Below are 12,013 nucleotides of genomic sequence, written 5' to 3' on the forward strand. Positions count from 1 at the left end.
GCCAGAAGAATTTACTGTTTGTTTCAGCCAAAACCTGATTATAGGCCCCTGACCTCCCTTTCCTTAGAACATTTACTTTAGAAAACCTATCATTGTAAATCCTTTCTCCATTCCTTTGAGATGTATCTTCTACAACCCAGAAATGTTTTTCTCAAGGACCTGGGAGTCATCCCTTTGAAATGTAATTATCAAGAAAGAAGAACTCCTGTCTCCTAATCTCTATGAAAGGGTAGGAGCCTAACTTTGATAAGTACCAGTTAGCACGCACAGTTGCCCTAATCACACTGATCACCCCCCAACCAAACACACACACATACATACACACACACACATTTCCCTCAGCAGTTTTTCCTTTAGCACACCCCAGCATTTAAAAAGCCTTCTGCTTCTTGTTTCAGTGGAGTTGAGCTCTGTTCATTGGAAGACTCTCTTCCTGGGCGCCTGGGTGGCTCAGTCGGTTAAGTGTCTGCCTCTGGCTCATGTCATGATCCCGGGATCCTGGGATCGAGTCCCACATTGGGCTCCCTGCTCTGCAGGGAGTCTGCTTCTACCTCTACCCCTTTCCCCACTCGTTCTCTCAATCTCTCTCTCGCGCGCGCCTTCTCAAATAAATAAATAAAATCCTTAAAAAAAGGAAGACTCCCTTCCTTACCGCAGTCGAATAAAATCTGTCTTGCCACTTTTAACAAATGTCTAGCTCTGTTTCTCTTTTATGCCATGAACTAACAAGATCAAAATTGTACGGCAGGGTTGAGACATGCAATCTCAGGGGTAACAAAGAAAAGAGGAAATTGAAGTAGACCAAGAATACAAAACTGTATTGTTTAGGGGATCCTCCCAACTTATTTTTAATTCAGATGCATTTATTCTCATGCATGCGGTTAAAGTGGTAATATGTAGAGAAAGGACAAGGAGAAGATAAGACAAGTCTTGGGCACAGTGTGAGCTATTTGGTGATGGGCTAATGTTTCCAAACTGGGGCAAAACTAAAGGCATCTCAAAGGCTACTGGATAATCCTCTAAAGAATATAGTAGCCAGCAATCCAGTACTGGCCATATAATGAAAAAGAATAAGTGGGTCTCAGGCCCTTTCATAACTTAAAAAAGTCTGTGCAAGGCTGACCCTGTCCCAAGGAGATTGGCCTTTTTTCTGGGATAATTGGTCTTCATGATGAAGGTTAGAGCTTGCTGGATCACTTAGACATCCAGAATCCTAAGAATGGAGCCACCAACTTTGTGTTGTCACTGTTCTCTATAGAAACAGTGATGTCATGAAGTAGAAATTCTGGTACCAGCTGGCCGTGAAGGCTTTAGGAGAGTACGGAGGGTTGAGCAAAGAAGCAACATCTCTGGTCAGACTGGAAGGGTCATCACAGCATCCCAATTAACAAGAAAGAAATCATTCCAAGGTCCTATAAAAGAGCCTACTCTGATACTACAAAGGTAGGGGCATCTTCTGACTTCTTTTTGACTAGCTACGGGGGTATCTTGACAGTGAGGTGAAACTTCCTATTTCTGCTTTTATTCAGGATAACCAGAAAGGACTTTGCCATTTTTTCTGTCTTTACATAAATCCAAAGATCTCTTGCCGCATAACTCTGAATGTCTAGTGGGAAACCCAAAGAGAAATAAGCTAAGATGGGAAAATTAATACTGTCTTATTCATAAAGGCTGGCGGTGATTCTGTATGTGAAAAATACAGACTCCCACCAAACTGGTAACTAATACGATTACATTGTCCTGGAAACAAGAAGAGTAAAGAGAAGGGAAGTATCAAGGGATTGTAAGATGGACAAAATGTGAAATAAATACGTGTACCCTCCTAGAGAGAACAGAAAAGGGTTGTTGTATGGGAGACAGCCTGATGTGCTTTTGGTGTGAAGGGCTACTCAGTTTGCCAGACTGCCACGCCTTTGCTGAGGTTGCTAGTTGCGGGCATTGTGACCCAACAAACTCCTTTGTCATACCCCAGGGTCAGAGGCAGCAGGGAAAAGCCTGGCCCATCAGTCTCGTCCAACAGCTGACGGGGGTGGCAGCCAGCTTCAGGTGCCCAAGAACTTGGCACTGCCCAGTTCCATCTAAAGGGGCACATCTCCCTTCTGGGTGGCACAATTTCAACCAAAAGTCTAAAATAACTTCATTATCAAGGTAATGAGTTCACAAATTTTATTTTTTTTTAATTCTTTAGGATTTGGACTGAGGCTGTATCCAAATCATATCAGGGACCTCTATGACTCCTCTTCCTTTTTTCTAGGCTAGTCATCTCTAGCTTTAAAAAAAAAGGAAAGAAACTCTCTCTTCTGAGCGGGTATGGGAAGCCCTCTCCTAAAACTTTTCCAGGAAAATGTAGACATTATTGAAGTGAGAACCCAAAAAGATTGGGGGGGGATAGCAAAGGGTAGAAATGTAGTATTATCATATGGAAAAGACAACCATCAGAGGATAGCTGTTATCAAAATGTTGAGGGAGGAGGGAAGGAGGGAGGGAGGGAGGGAAGGAGGGAAGGAGGGGAGAGGAGAGGAGGGCAGGGAAGAGGGAGGGAGTGAGGAGAGAGGGGAAAACGGAGGGAAGGAGGGGGAGTGAGAGGGAGGAGGAGGGAAGGAGAGAGGACGGAGGGGGAATGGAAGAAGGGAGAGAGGGAGCTAGAGGTTAAAAGAGGTGTCAATTTTGAAGGAAGTGGGAGGAAGGAATTCAACAGCCCTCTAATAACTTAGCAAAAAGGCTTCTCTTGTTAAATTTTAAAACGGAATCAAATTTAAGCCCTAGAAACCAAAACAATTCTACTGAGCTCTTAACTGTATCTTCCTGAACATAGATCTGAGGTCTTACATAGCAAAAATCACTCAGTGTCCCTGCCATTTCCTTTTTACTTTTAGTTTCAGGCCAAGGTGGGAGGTGGCAGGGTGAGGGCTGAAGGAAGGCAGCAGAGATTCTTTTTTCTTTCAAAAATAAAATTAAACTTGGTCTACGGGATCAGGGTCTGGTCTTCCCTCAGACATTTGTCTCTTGGTTATATTCATAGCTATTAGACTTTTCTCAACATTCAGAAACTTGTTCTATATGTTGGAATCTTATATGTTGTTTTCATAAAAGGGGCTATTTATTCACTGTACCTAGTCTTGTCCAATGGCCCTACGTAATAAGTATTAGAGCTATTTACCTAACTTCACTTTCTTTAATGTAATGAGAAAGACTCTGGTTGAACTGGAGTTAACTAAAATTCAGTTAAAGAGGATGAGGTGAGCTTTATTCTTTGAGGTACCTGAGTGGGCAAACAAAAGGGGAGACAGATGAGATTTAGTGGAGTTTGGGTAGAAGTAAATCATTAAATTTAATCCCCACAGTCTCTAGACCTTTGAGTTTGCTTCCCAGCCTGCCATTTTTCCTGACTGGCTTTCTCACAAGTTAACATGATATTCCCATGATTCCAAATACTTGGTGTGAGGAGTCTAAATTAAAGGAGACTATGGACTGTGCTAAAAGATAATGATCTTGATTATCAAGTTCAAACATTTCATAGTGTCCTTCCCCTTTTGCTCACCCCACCAGTTCCTAATCTAAACCTGATTGAAACCCAGAGATGGGTTTCAGAAAGCCCTTCAGAGATTCTTATCCAAACTCAGCCAGTCCCTAAAAAGCATATATAACCATATATATATTCAGATTTCTTTCCTTTCTCTTTACAGATGTCTGACGATATTGACTGGTTACACAGCCGCAGGAGTGTGTGCAAGGTAGATCTCTACAGCCCAACAGGACAGCAAGATCAGGACCGGAAAGTGGTAAGATACAAAATTACCCCTACCAAGGAGTGGAAAGGATCAGTGTAGGAGTATAGATATCCTGGAGCCCAGGATGGACTAATGGAGAGCGATACTGTGATGTCTCCAAGCAACCAAGCTCAAGGAGGCCTGTGGGGGACCAGTGTGCTTTATACACCACACAAGGACAAATTAAAGGAGAGGCAGGACCAGATGTGATATAAAGGACTTGGGGAGGGAGGGCTATGGGGGGAGCTCGGGGGAGGGAGGAGTGGTGGTTGCCTAGTTACCAGTCCCTATTACCTAACACTTCTGAAGTCACAATGTCACCTAGCTACCAGTAAGTTACACTAAAGTGGGACTCCCTCAGGAGGGCAAAATACTTCATGCTCTGTTTCCCAAACTTTCAGTGATTTGCATAGTACTTCACATTTTTTTTATCATGTTCAAGTGCCACTCGTACTACTTAATATGTGTTTTTGCAATGTTTTTAAAAAGGAATTTAAAATTCAAATACATTTAAAAATTACCATCACCCTAGGCACTGTTGTCCACAATACCACAGGTTTGACGTTTTAGGATGTATTTTCCAAATAAACAACAACAAATGCACCTATTAATACAAACATCTATTTACGTACCACCAAAAATATTCTATATCATCAATAGTAAAAATACCACACTTTGGGAACACTATAGCAGAAAGGGCTCTAAACTGGGAGCTGGGGGAATCAACTTCTAACGGAAGTTCCACCTTTGAGTTTGTGTCAGTCAGGCAAGCCACCTCTCTTCTCAGTTTTCTCAATAAATGTGGATATTTTGGGCCTTTCTCTGACAGGTAGGTATTCTCGCTTAGGAAATACAGTGATGCTAAGCTTCTGTCTGCCTCATAATAATCATATTAACGTTTATTGAGTACTTACTATGTACAGGCACTCTGCTAAAAGCTTTCCATGCAGTATCTCAATCAGTCCTCACAAGAACCTTATAAGGTAGGTATTGTCATCTCCCAGAAAGAAATTACGGTCTTTAAAGTTTTTCTAAATTCACTCTCCTAATTTGATGCAGATATGCTTTGTTGATGTGTCCACCCTGAATGTGGAAGGTAAAGATTGCAAGGTGGGTATTCTCTGCTCCCCTCACTCGGAATGGGTGGGAAACTGCTGAGAAGCATTATCAGGGGCAGCATGAGGAAAAGGAAAGGATGTGGCAGAAGGTGGAAACGTGGAGGAGTCTCAAGGGGAAAGCCATTGTTCTAGGAAGCCCAGGATCTCTGGTTCAGAATTTACTGTCACTCTTGATACCAAGTCTCATTTTAGAAGCCACTTAAGTTGTTGGTAGGGATGAAAGAATTAAAGCATGGAAAATAGCATGTCAGAGAAGTAAAATAAAAAATAAAAAAAACCTGTCCAAAAGTTTGATGATTAATGGGATATGTATGGTTCCTGAGACTGACAACTTTGTGAATACCTTCAGTGGGGCCAGGGCGAGGGGGAGTAGTAATTTGTGGTGGGAACTTTATCATTCTTCAAAGACTAGCTAGCATCACAGTCCTACCTCTCCTTCAGAAAGAAGAGGGATAATAGGGGACATAGCGTTCATACATTGAAGTGGTAGCCTAGGAGGGCAGCCTAGAGACGTCTCAAAAATCCACTTCATAAAAATCTTACCCCTTAATTCCATAGGATGCTGCTGGTTCCAGTTCGGAAGGTGACTTAAACTTGGGAAATCTGGAAGAAAAAGAGATTATCGTGATCAAGGATACCGAGAAGCAAGACCAGTCTAAGGTATACTTAGCCTCTGAGCTCACCCTTTCTAATTCTCAGAGCCCAGTGCTGAGTCTGAGGACTCTGGTTCAGAGATAGTAAGATAACTATTGTCAAACAGGCCCATAAATTTGAACAGTATGACATTCTAGAGAACGCGGTCCTAACTTGAGAGTCCCGGTAAGTTCAATGCCCGGGTGTCTAACAATAGCACTAATCACAAAGGCTCAGAATGCCCTTTCCTGATTTCAGGGGCCTACTCCAAATATAACCTTGCTATTCTTATCCTAATAAAGATATGGGCTTATAAGCCAGATCCTTTGCAATGTTCTTTGCTGGCTTGTAATAGACTTGTGTGCCCTATGTTGCCCGGAGACCAAGAGGGAAGAATGAGGATATAGAGCAGAGAGAATCCGCAATGACCAAGAACTATAGTTGCCGTCTTCCTACCCTGTTGTCTAAGAGATTACCTAGGCTGTTGGGCAGCATAAAACTAGAACAAATTGGACTTGCATGCCACTGTCACATACAGAATCCTTTGTTTTTGTGTAATTATTCTAAATTATATCTGTTAGGCTCCTGGTTTGGGGTAAGCATTAGAACACATGAGAAGTCACCCCCACAGTCCTGCAAGCCTGGAGTGGCTGGTATTGGAACGGGATATTTTGCTTTAGTGCAAAAGAGTCAAGTATTTCTTGTTCTATCTTCCTGGGCTCATGTTATAATGAGAAACATCATTTCTGGCCCCGGACACATTTAGAATAATGAGAGTGGGCTCTAAGGAAGGAAAAGCCAGTTACAAAATATTCTCTAAATAGTTTTGGGTTCAGTTGGGGGTTGCTGCCAACTCCATTTTGGAGTCTCAAGAAAGGGATAAATTATACCTGGTGTTTACTTTTAAAAGAGCCGTCCATATTTCCTGCACACAAGGCAGATCTCCTTGATTGTGTCAAACCCGTTTGCAAAAAGTTGACCTCATGACCTCACGTTTCCAGGAATTCTGTGAAAAGACAGGAGATGAAGCAGTGGAAGGGGCAAAGAGGGCAAGGGCACTTAGCGCCAAGTAGAAGATGTGTACAATACATATACACATATTCAGACACGGGCACACACAGTCACAAGCATACAAATCTATCCAAAGTGACACATCGATGTGTACATTTATATACGTTAACAAAAAATAATTTATACAAGCAAAGATGTCCTCATGTCTGGCTACACGTGACATCGACAAACACACAAGCACTAATATACCAAACTTAGGTATATTGACCTATTCATAAACAATGACTTAATACACATACACAAAGGTATAGAGTTATACAGCCAGATACCCAGACATGCCCACATATGACGCACATAAACACCCATATATGTGCATGCACACCACACATAAACGTATACTCACACACCCATAGCCTTTGATCAAAACACAGTAACCACACAGACTCAGGTATAGGCATACACACATAAATATACTTCATGCTGATACACACCCATGGAAACTTAAACAAGATGATACAAAGTCACTAACTCTTGTTTGTATGCGCTGATACACACATCGACACAACTGCAATAACATCCCCACTCATGTTCTCACACACAAACTCAAATGCCGGAGTGTGTGCAATACTGACACACATTCGCAAGCACGGACACAGCATATAAATATAACATAAATGACACCTAATTTACTGACAGACTACACAGTCACTATACAATCACCTATTTACACATATGATTCATATTTTAACATACACATTTATTAATAGATCATACATTAATTATTGAGTATGTATGTTAATATGTGAATGTATGCTCTAATATATACAAATGCATTTATAGCTGCATGATACATGCTAGTAGATTTACATCATAAATATATGCACATCATTTCCAATCGACACTTGTTTACTTGCATATTCTCAGACACACTGACATACACACTCTTATGGTTACAATCCCACACATGTACAAAAGGTACACACTAACATATACATGTTGGCCTATACAGTAGGCCGTGAGTATTGATGTCAACACATTATTACACATGCTTACACATACTCACACATGGGCACTGACACACACATATACACACACATACACAAAGGCACATTTACACCTTTCACAAGACAGACTGACACATTCTCACATCTGTAGAGATACACTTAGAAATTGCTGTATTGATGTGCATACGCACACAATGGATACAAGGATACATTTTTGACACATACTGAGATAAGAACACATACACAGATGAAATTGACAAATATATTGATAACACTTAAATATAGTTAGGTACACAAATGCATATACTCAGCTTTTGCTGCTGCCACTTGTGTTTGTGTATTAATGGTTTTAATTGTATGTTACATTCCCCTGCAAAATTCTAAAGGCCAAATCCCTAATCTGTGCAGTTTAGAAGATATATCTTCTAAATAAAATAAGGGAAAGAAGTACCCTACCCAAACTCTTATGGATAGGTGTTCTTCTTTTTTTAGATGGAGGGATCTGTGTGCCTTTTCAAACAAGCTCCCTCTGATCCCATAAGTGTCCTCAATTGGCTTCTCAATGACCTCCAGAAGTATTCCTTGGGTTTTCAACATGCACTGAGCCCCTCGGCCTCTAGCTATAAACATAAAGTGGGAGACACAGAAGGCAAATATCACAAACTACCCTCTGGGAACTGCTACAGTGTCTATGCTGATCAACTGAACATGGATTATATGGCCAACGGACCTCAAAGCCTACATCTAGAAATGACAGCAGCCAAAAACACCAACAATAACCAGAGTCCTTCCACTCCTCCAGCCAAATCTCCTAGCACTCAGAGGGCAGTGATTTCCCTTGATGGTGAATGTTCTATGGATGACCTTTCCTTCTACGTCAACCGACTATCCTCCCTGGTAATCCAGATGGCCCGTAAGGAGATCAAGGAGAAGTGGGAAGGTGGAAGCAAATGCCTCCATCATTCTCTCTACCCATCCCCTGGGGACAAAGGGAAAAACAGCCCCCACAGTGCTGTGAGCAAGATTGCTTCTGAAATGGCCCATGATGCTGTGGAATTGACCTCGGCAGAAATGCGGGGCACTGGGGAAGAGTGCAGGGAAGGTGGCCAGAAAACCTTTCTGTATAGTGAATTATCCAGCAAGAACAAGGGTGGGGACAAACAGATGTGCCAAAGAGATAGTAAAGAATTTGCAGATTCTATCAGCAAAGGGCTCATGGTTTATGCAAATCAGGTAGCATCTGACATGATGGTCTCTGTTATGAAGACCTTGAAAGTACATAGCTCTGGAAAGCCAATTCCGGCCTGTGTGGTCCTGAAGAGAGTGTTGTTAAGACACACCAAAGAAATTGTGTCTGATTTGATTGATTCCTGCATGAAGAACCTGCATAATATCACTGGGGTCCTGATGACCGACTCGGACTTTGTCTCTGCTGTCAAGAGGAATCTGTTCAACCACGGAAAACAAAATGCTGCAGATATCATGGAAGCTATGCTGAAGCGTCTGGTCAGTGCTCTTCTTGGCGAGAAGAAGGAGACTAAATCTCAGAGTCTGTCATATGCATCCTTGAAAGCTGGGTCCCACGATCCCAAATGCAAGAACCAAAGTCTTGAATTCTCAGCCATGAAAGCTGAGATGAAGGAGAAGGACAAAGGCAAAATGAAACCGGAGCAGTGCAAGTCGTTGACCAGCGCCGAGAAAGTCAGTGAGCACATCCTCAAGGAGAGCCTGACCATGTGGAACCAAAAGCAGGGAAACCAAGGCAAGATGCCTGGCAAAGCATGTGCCAATAAAGAGGAAAAAAGAGAAAAGATCAGCCCTTCCACGGATTCACTGGCAAAGGACTTGATTGTGTCTGCCCTTATGCTGATCCAGTACCATCTGACCCAGCAGGCCAAAGGCAAAGATGCATTTGAAGAAGAGTGTCCTGGTTCTACCATGGGCTATATGACTCAGAATGCCCAATACGAAAAGTCTGGAAGTGGCCAAAGTGCCAAAGCACTTTCAATGAAACATCTAGAATCTTGTGGAGCTCCGGGACCATCCACCTCCCTGAAGGAAAATCAACAGTTGGACTCTCAGAAGCTGGATATGTCAAACATCGTTCTAATGCTGATTCAGAAACTGCTTAGTGAGAGCCCCTTCAACTGTGAGGATCTATGCGAAGGTGAGAACAAGCATTCTGAGCCCAGGACAAAAAAAGCGGCTTCCGTGTCCAAGAAGCCTGACAGAGGGGAAGAACAATGCCAGGACAATCAAGAACCTGACTTTATCAGTGGGATGAAGCAAGTGAACTACCAATTTATAGATCAACTGGTAGAATCTGTGATGAAGTTGTGCCTTATCATGGCTAAGTATAGTAATAACGGGGCAGCCCTTGCTGAGTTGGAAGAACAAGCAGCCTTGGCAAACAACCGCAATTACCAGGTTGGTGGCTCCAGATGTAGTCATGATGGTGCGACGTCACAGAACTATCAAGACTCTCCTGGGCCTGAAGTCATAGTTAATAATCAGTGCTCAACAAGCAGCTTGCAGAAGCAGCTCCAGGCTGTCCTGCAGTGGCTTGCAGCCTCCCAATTTAACGTGCCCATGCTCTACTTCATGGGAGATGACGATGGACAACTGGAGAAGGTAAGCAACGCAACAGGCGCAAGAAGAAAAGAGGGTTGCAATGGGCAGGGGGAGGGAGGCAGCATTGTACTTAGAGCCCAAGAGCAGTCCAATTTTTTCCCAAGCCTATTCTTTACTGTGCATTTCACAAATTGCTTGCACTTCATAAAAAGACAAAGTGATAAACCATTAACTGAGTGGGGCTCTGGATACCTCAAGGCCTGCGCATTTCCACCAAGAGGAGAAGTGAGGTTAGCTCATTTTATCAGTGATCCTTTCAACAAACTATTCGGTAACACATCAGGGAGCAATTTTTAAGTCTTACGTTTTGAGTTTGAGGGCCCTCAAAGGATTGGAGAGAGGAAAAAAAAAAAAGGAAAAGGGAGCTCCTCCCCAAACTCATGTGTCCTGCAAGTGCCCCAAGAGTACTTACCTCCTTAAATTTTTTGCCCTAGGTACCTCACTTGCTTCGCCCTAGTCCTGGCCTTGCCCTCCACTTTCACAGAGGCCAGCATTCATGCACATACAAGTTCTCTCTTCTCTCTCTCTCCTCTCTCTTCCTCCCTCCCTCTCTCACACACACACCCCACAACTGTGTTCTTTACATCAGATGGAGTTAAGAGAAATAAAATACTGAACCAAATTATTTTCAGTCCAGGACCAGGAGATTGTCCCTACTTCTCACCTCATACTTTTCTTAGGGAAGCTGGGGAATGGCGACCCCTAACCTTGACCTAGCAATCATCACAGACTAACTGAAGGATCTAGCACCTATGAGAAGTGTTTGGTGAACACAGTTAATTCCAGAGTTTGTTTTCTAAAGCTCAAAAAGAAAGTCCTTGTGGCATTTGGAGCTACGTCATTAGAGGAGGCACAAAGGAAAGAGGAAAGTCAGGTCAGAAGCCTCCAGTGCTGGATCTGTGTCAGGCTTTACTCTAGTCCTAGCAGCGTGGGTGGGGTGGGTGGGAAGGTGAGTAGGGGAGGGTCCCCTTGATCCACCTGGGTCCCTTCTCCAAAAGCATTACGTGACTCAAAGCTACCTCTGCTCTCTCCACAGCTTCCTGAAGTTTCAGCTAAGGCAGCAGAGAAGGGGTACAGTGTAGGGGATCTTCTTCAAGAGGTCATGAAGTTTGCCAAGGAGCAACAACTGGATGAAGCTGTGGGAAACATGGCTAGGAAACAACTGCTAGACTGGTTGCTCACTAACCTGTGAGCTAACAACTCCTTCGACTCCTCTCCATTTACTCCCCCTAGCAGCATTCCATCCCAGCCTGAACACCCCTACCCATCAGGCCAGTGAACTGCATACCACATGATTGTATTTCCTAATACATCTGAGCAGTTGGACTGTGCAAATACAGGGTGTCCAAAAGCTGGGCAAGAACATGAATAAAAAAAATTTAAAAAGTATAATTGTTTTCTTGATCCGATAGATCTGAGGCGAGGAAGGAGAATGGGTTGAATTCTGGGAGAATGGGTGATATAGGGTTGGACTTGTGTCCAGATCTCACCCTGGGTTCTTTTCTGAGCACCCAAGACACAGGGATATAACATATGTCCTAAGTCCCTAAGTAATCTGGTTTGCAAAAGCCCATCCTAACATAGTTTCAAGTGCTCTTGATATGCTTCCAAACTGAAAGCAGGCTTCTCTGAGTATGGGACCCAGAGAGGTACTTTTTGGGGGGAGGTAAGCGGCACAGAGGCAAACCTTGCCCACTTCTCCCCAACGCTTGGACCAGTCAGAAGTAAAGGCAGGCCTCTTCAAAGCAGGACTTTTAGAACTCCCCCGACGTGAATGAAAGCTAATCAAACCTTTTCTAGTCACAGCCGCCCCAGGAAAAGCTTTAGAGTTGAGCTACCACAGATC

At 43.1% G+C, this 12,013-nt stretch overlaps 1 protein-coding gene across 2 annotated transcripts; it reads left to right on the plus strand.

Annotated features, from left to right (window-relative positions):
- Positions 1-1,298: 1,298 nt before the first annotated feature.
- AKAP4 (A-kinase anchoring protein 4) lies at positions 1,299-11,548 on the plus strand. 2 transcript variants are annotated; one of them, XM_027607447.1, is made up of 6 exons: positions 1,299-1,443; positions 3,687-3,782; positions 4,830-4,880; positions 5,447-5,548; positions 8,029-10,167; positions 11,204-11,534. In XM_027607447.1, the coding sequence occupies exons 2-6, from the start codon at positions 3,687-3,689 to the stop codon at positions 11,357-11,359; spliced, it is 2,544 nt and encodes an 847-aa protein (XP_027463248.1). In that variant the 5' UTR covers positions 1,299-1,443; the 3' UTR covers positions 11,360-11,534. The 2 variants fall into 2 exon arrangements, with proteins under 2 accessions (XP_027463248.1, XP_027463247.1); XM_027607446.1 differs by lacking the exon at positions 1,299-1,443 and adding an exon at positions 1,996-2,148 and having other exon boundaries at positions 11,204-11,548.
- The last annotated feature ends 465 nt before the right edge of the window (positions 11,549-12,013 follow it).

The sequence above is a fragment of the Zalophus californianus genome, chromosome X, assembly GCF_009762305.2.
Source record: "Zalophus californianus isolate mZalCal1 chromosome X, mZalCal1.pri.v2, whole genome shotgun sequence".
In the NCBI taxonomy this organism is placed as follows: Eukaryota; Metazoa; Chordata; class Mammalia; order Carnivora; family Otariidae; genus Zalophus; species Zalophus californianus.

What these genes read in the sequence shown, in the direction of transcription:
- AKAP4 (XM_027607447.1), top strand. Translation starts at nt 3,687, where the DNA reads ATGTCTGACGATATTGACTGGTTACACAGCCGCAGGAGTGTGTGCAAG. An exon ending in AAGATCAGGACCGGAAAGTG is followed by an intron (nt 3,783 to 4,829) that starts GTAAGATACAAA and finishes AATTTGATGCAG; the next exon opens with ATATGCTTTGTTGATGTGTC. An exon ending in AGAAGCAAGACCAGTCTAAG is followed by an intron (nt 5,549 to 8,028) that starts GTATACTTAGCC and finishes TTCTTTTTTTAG; the next exon opens with ATGGAGGGATCTGTGTGCCT.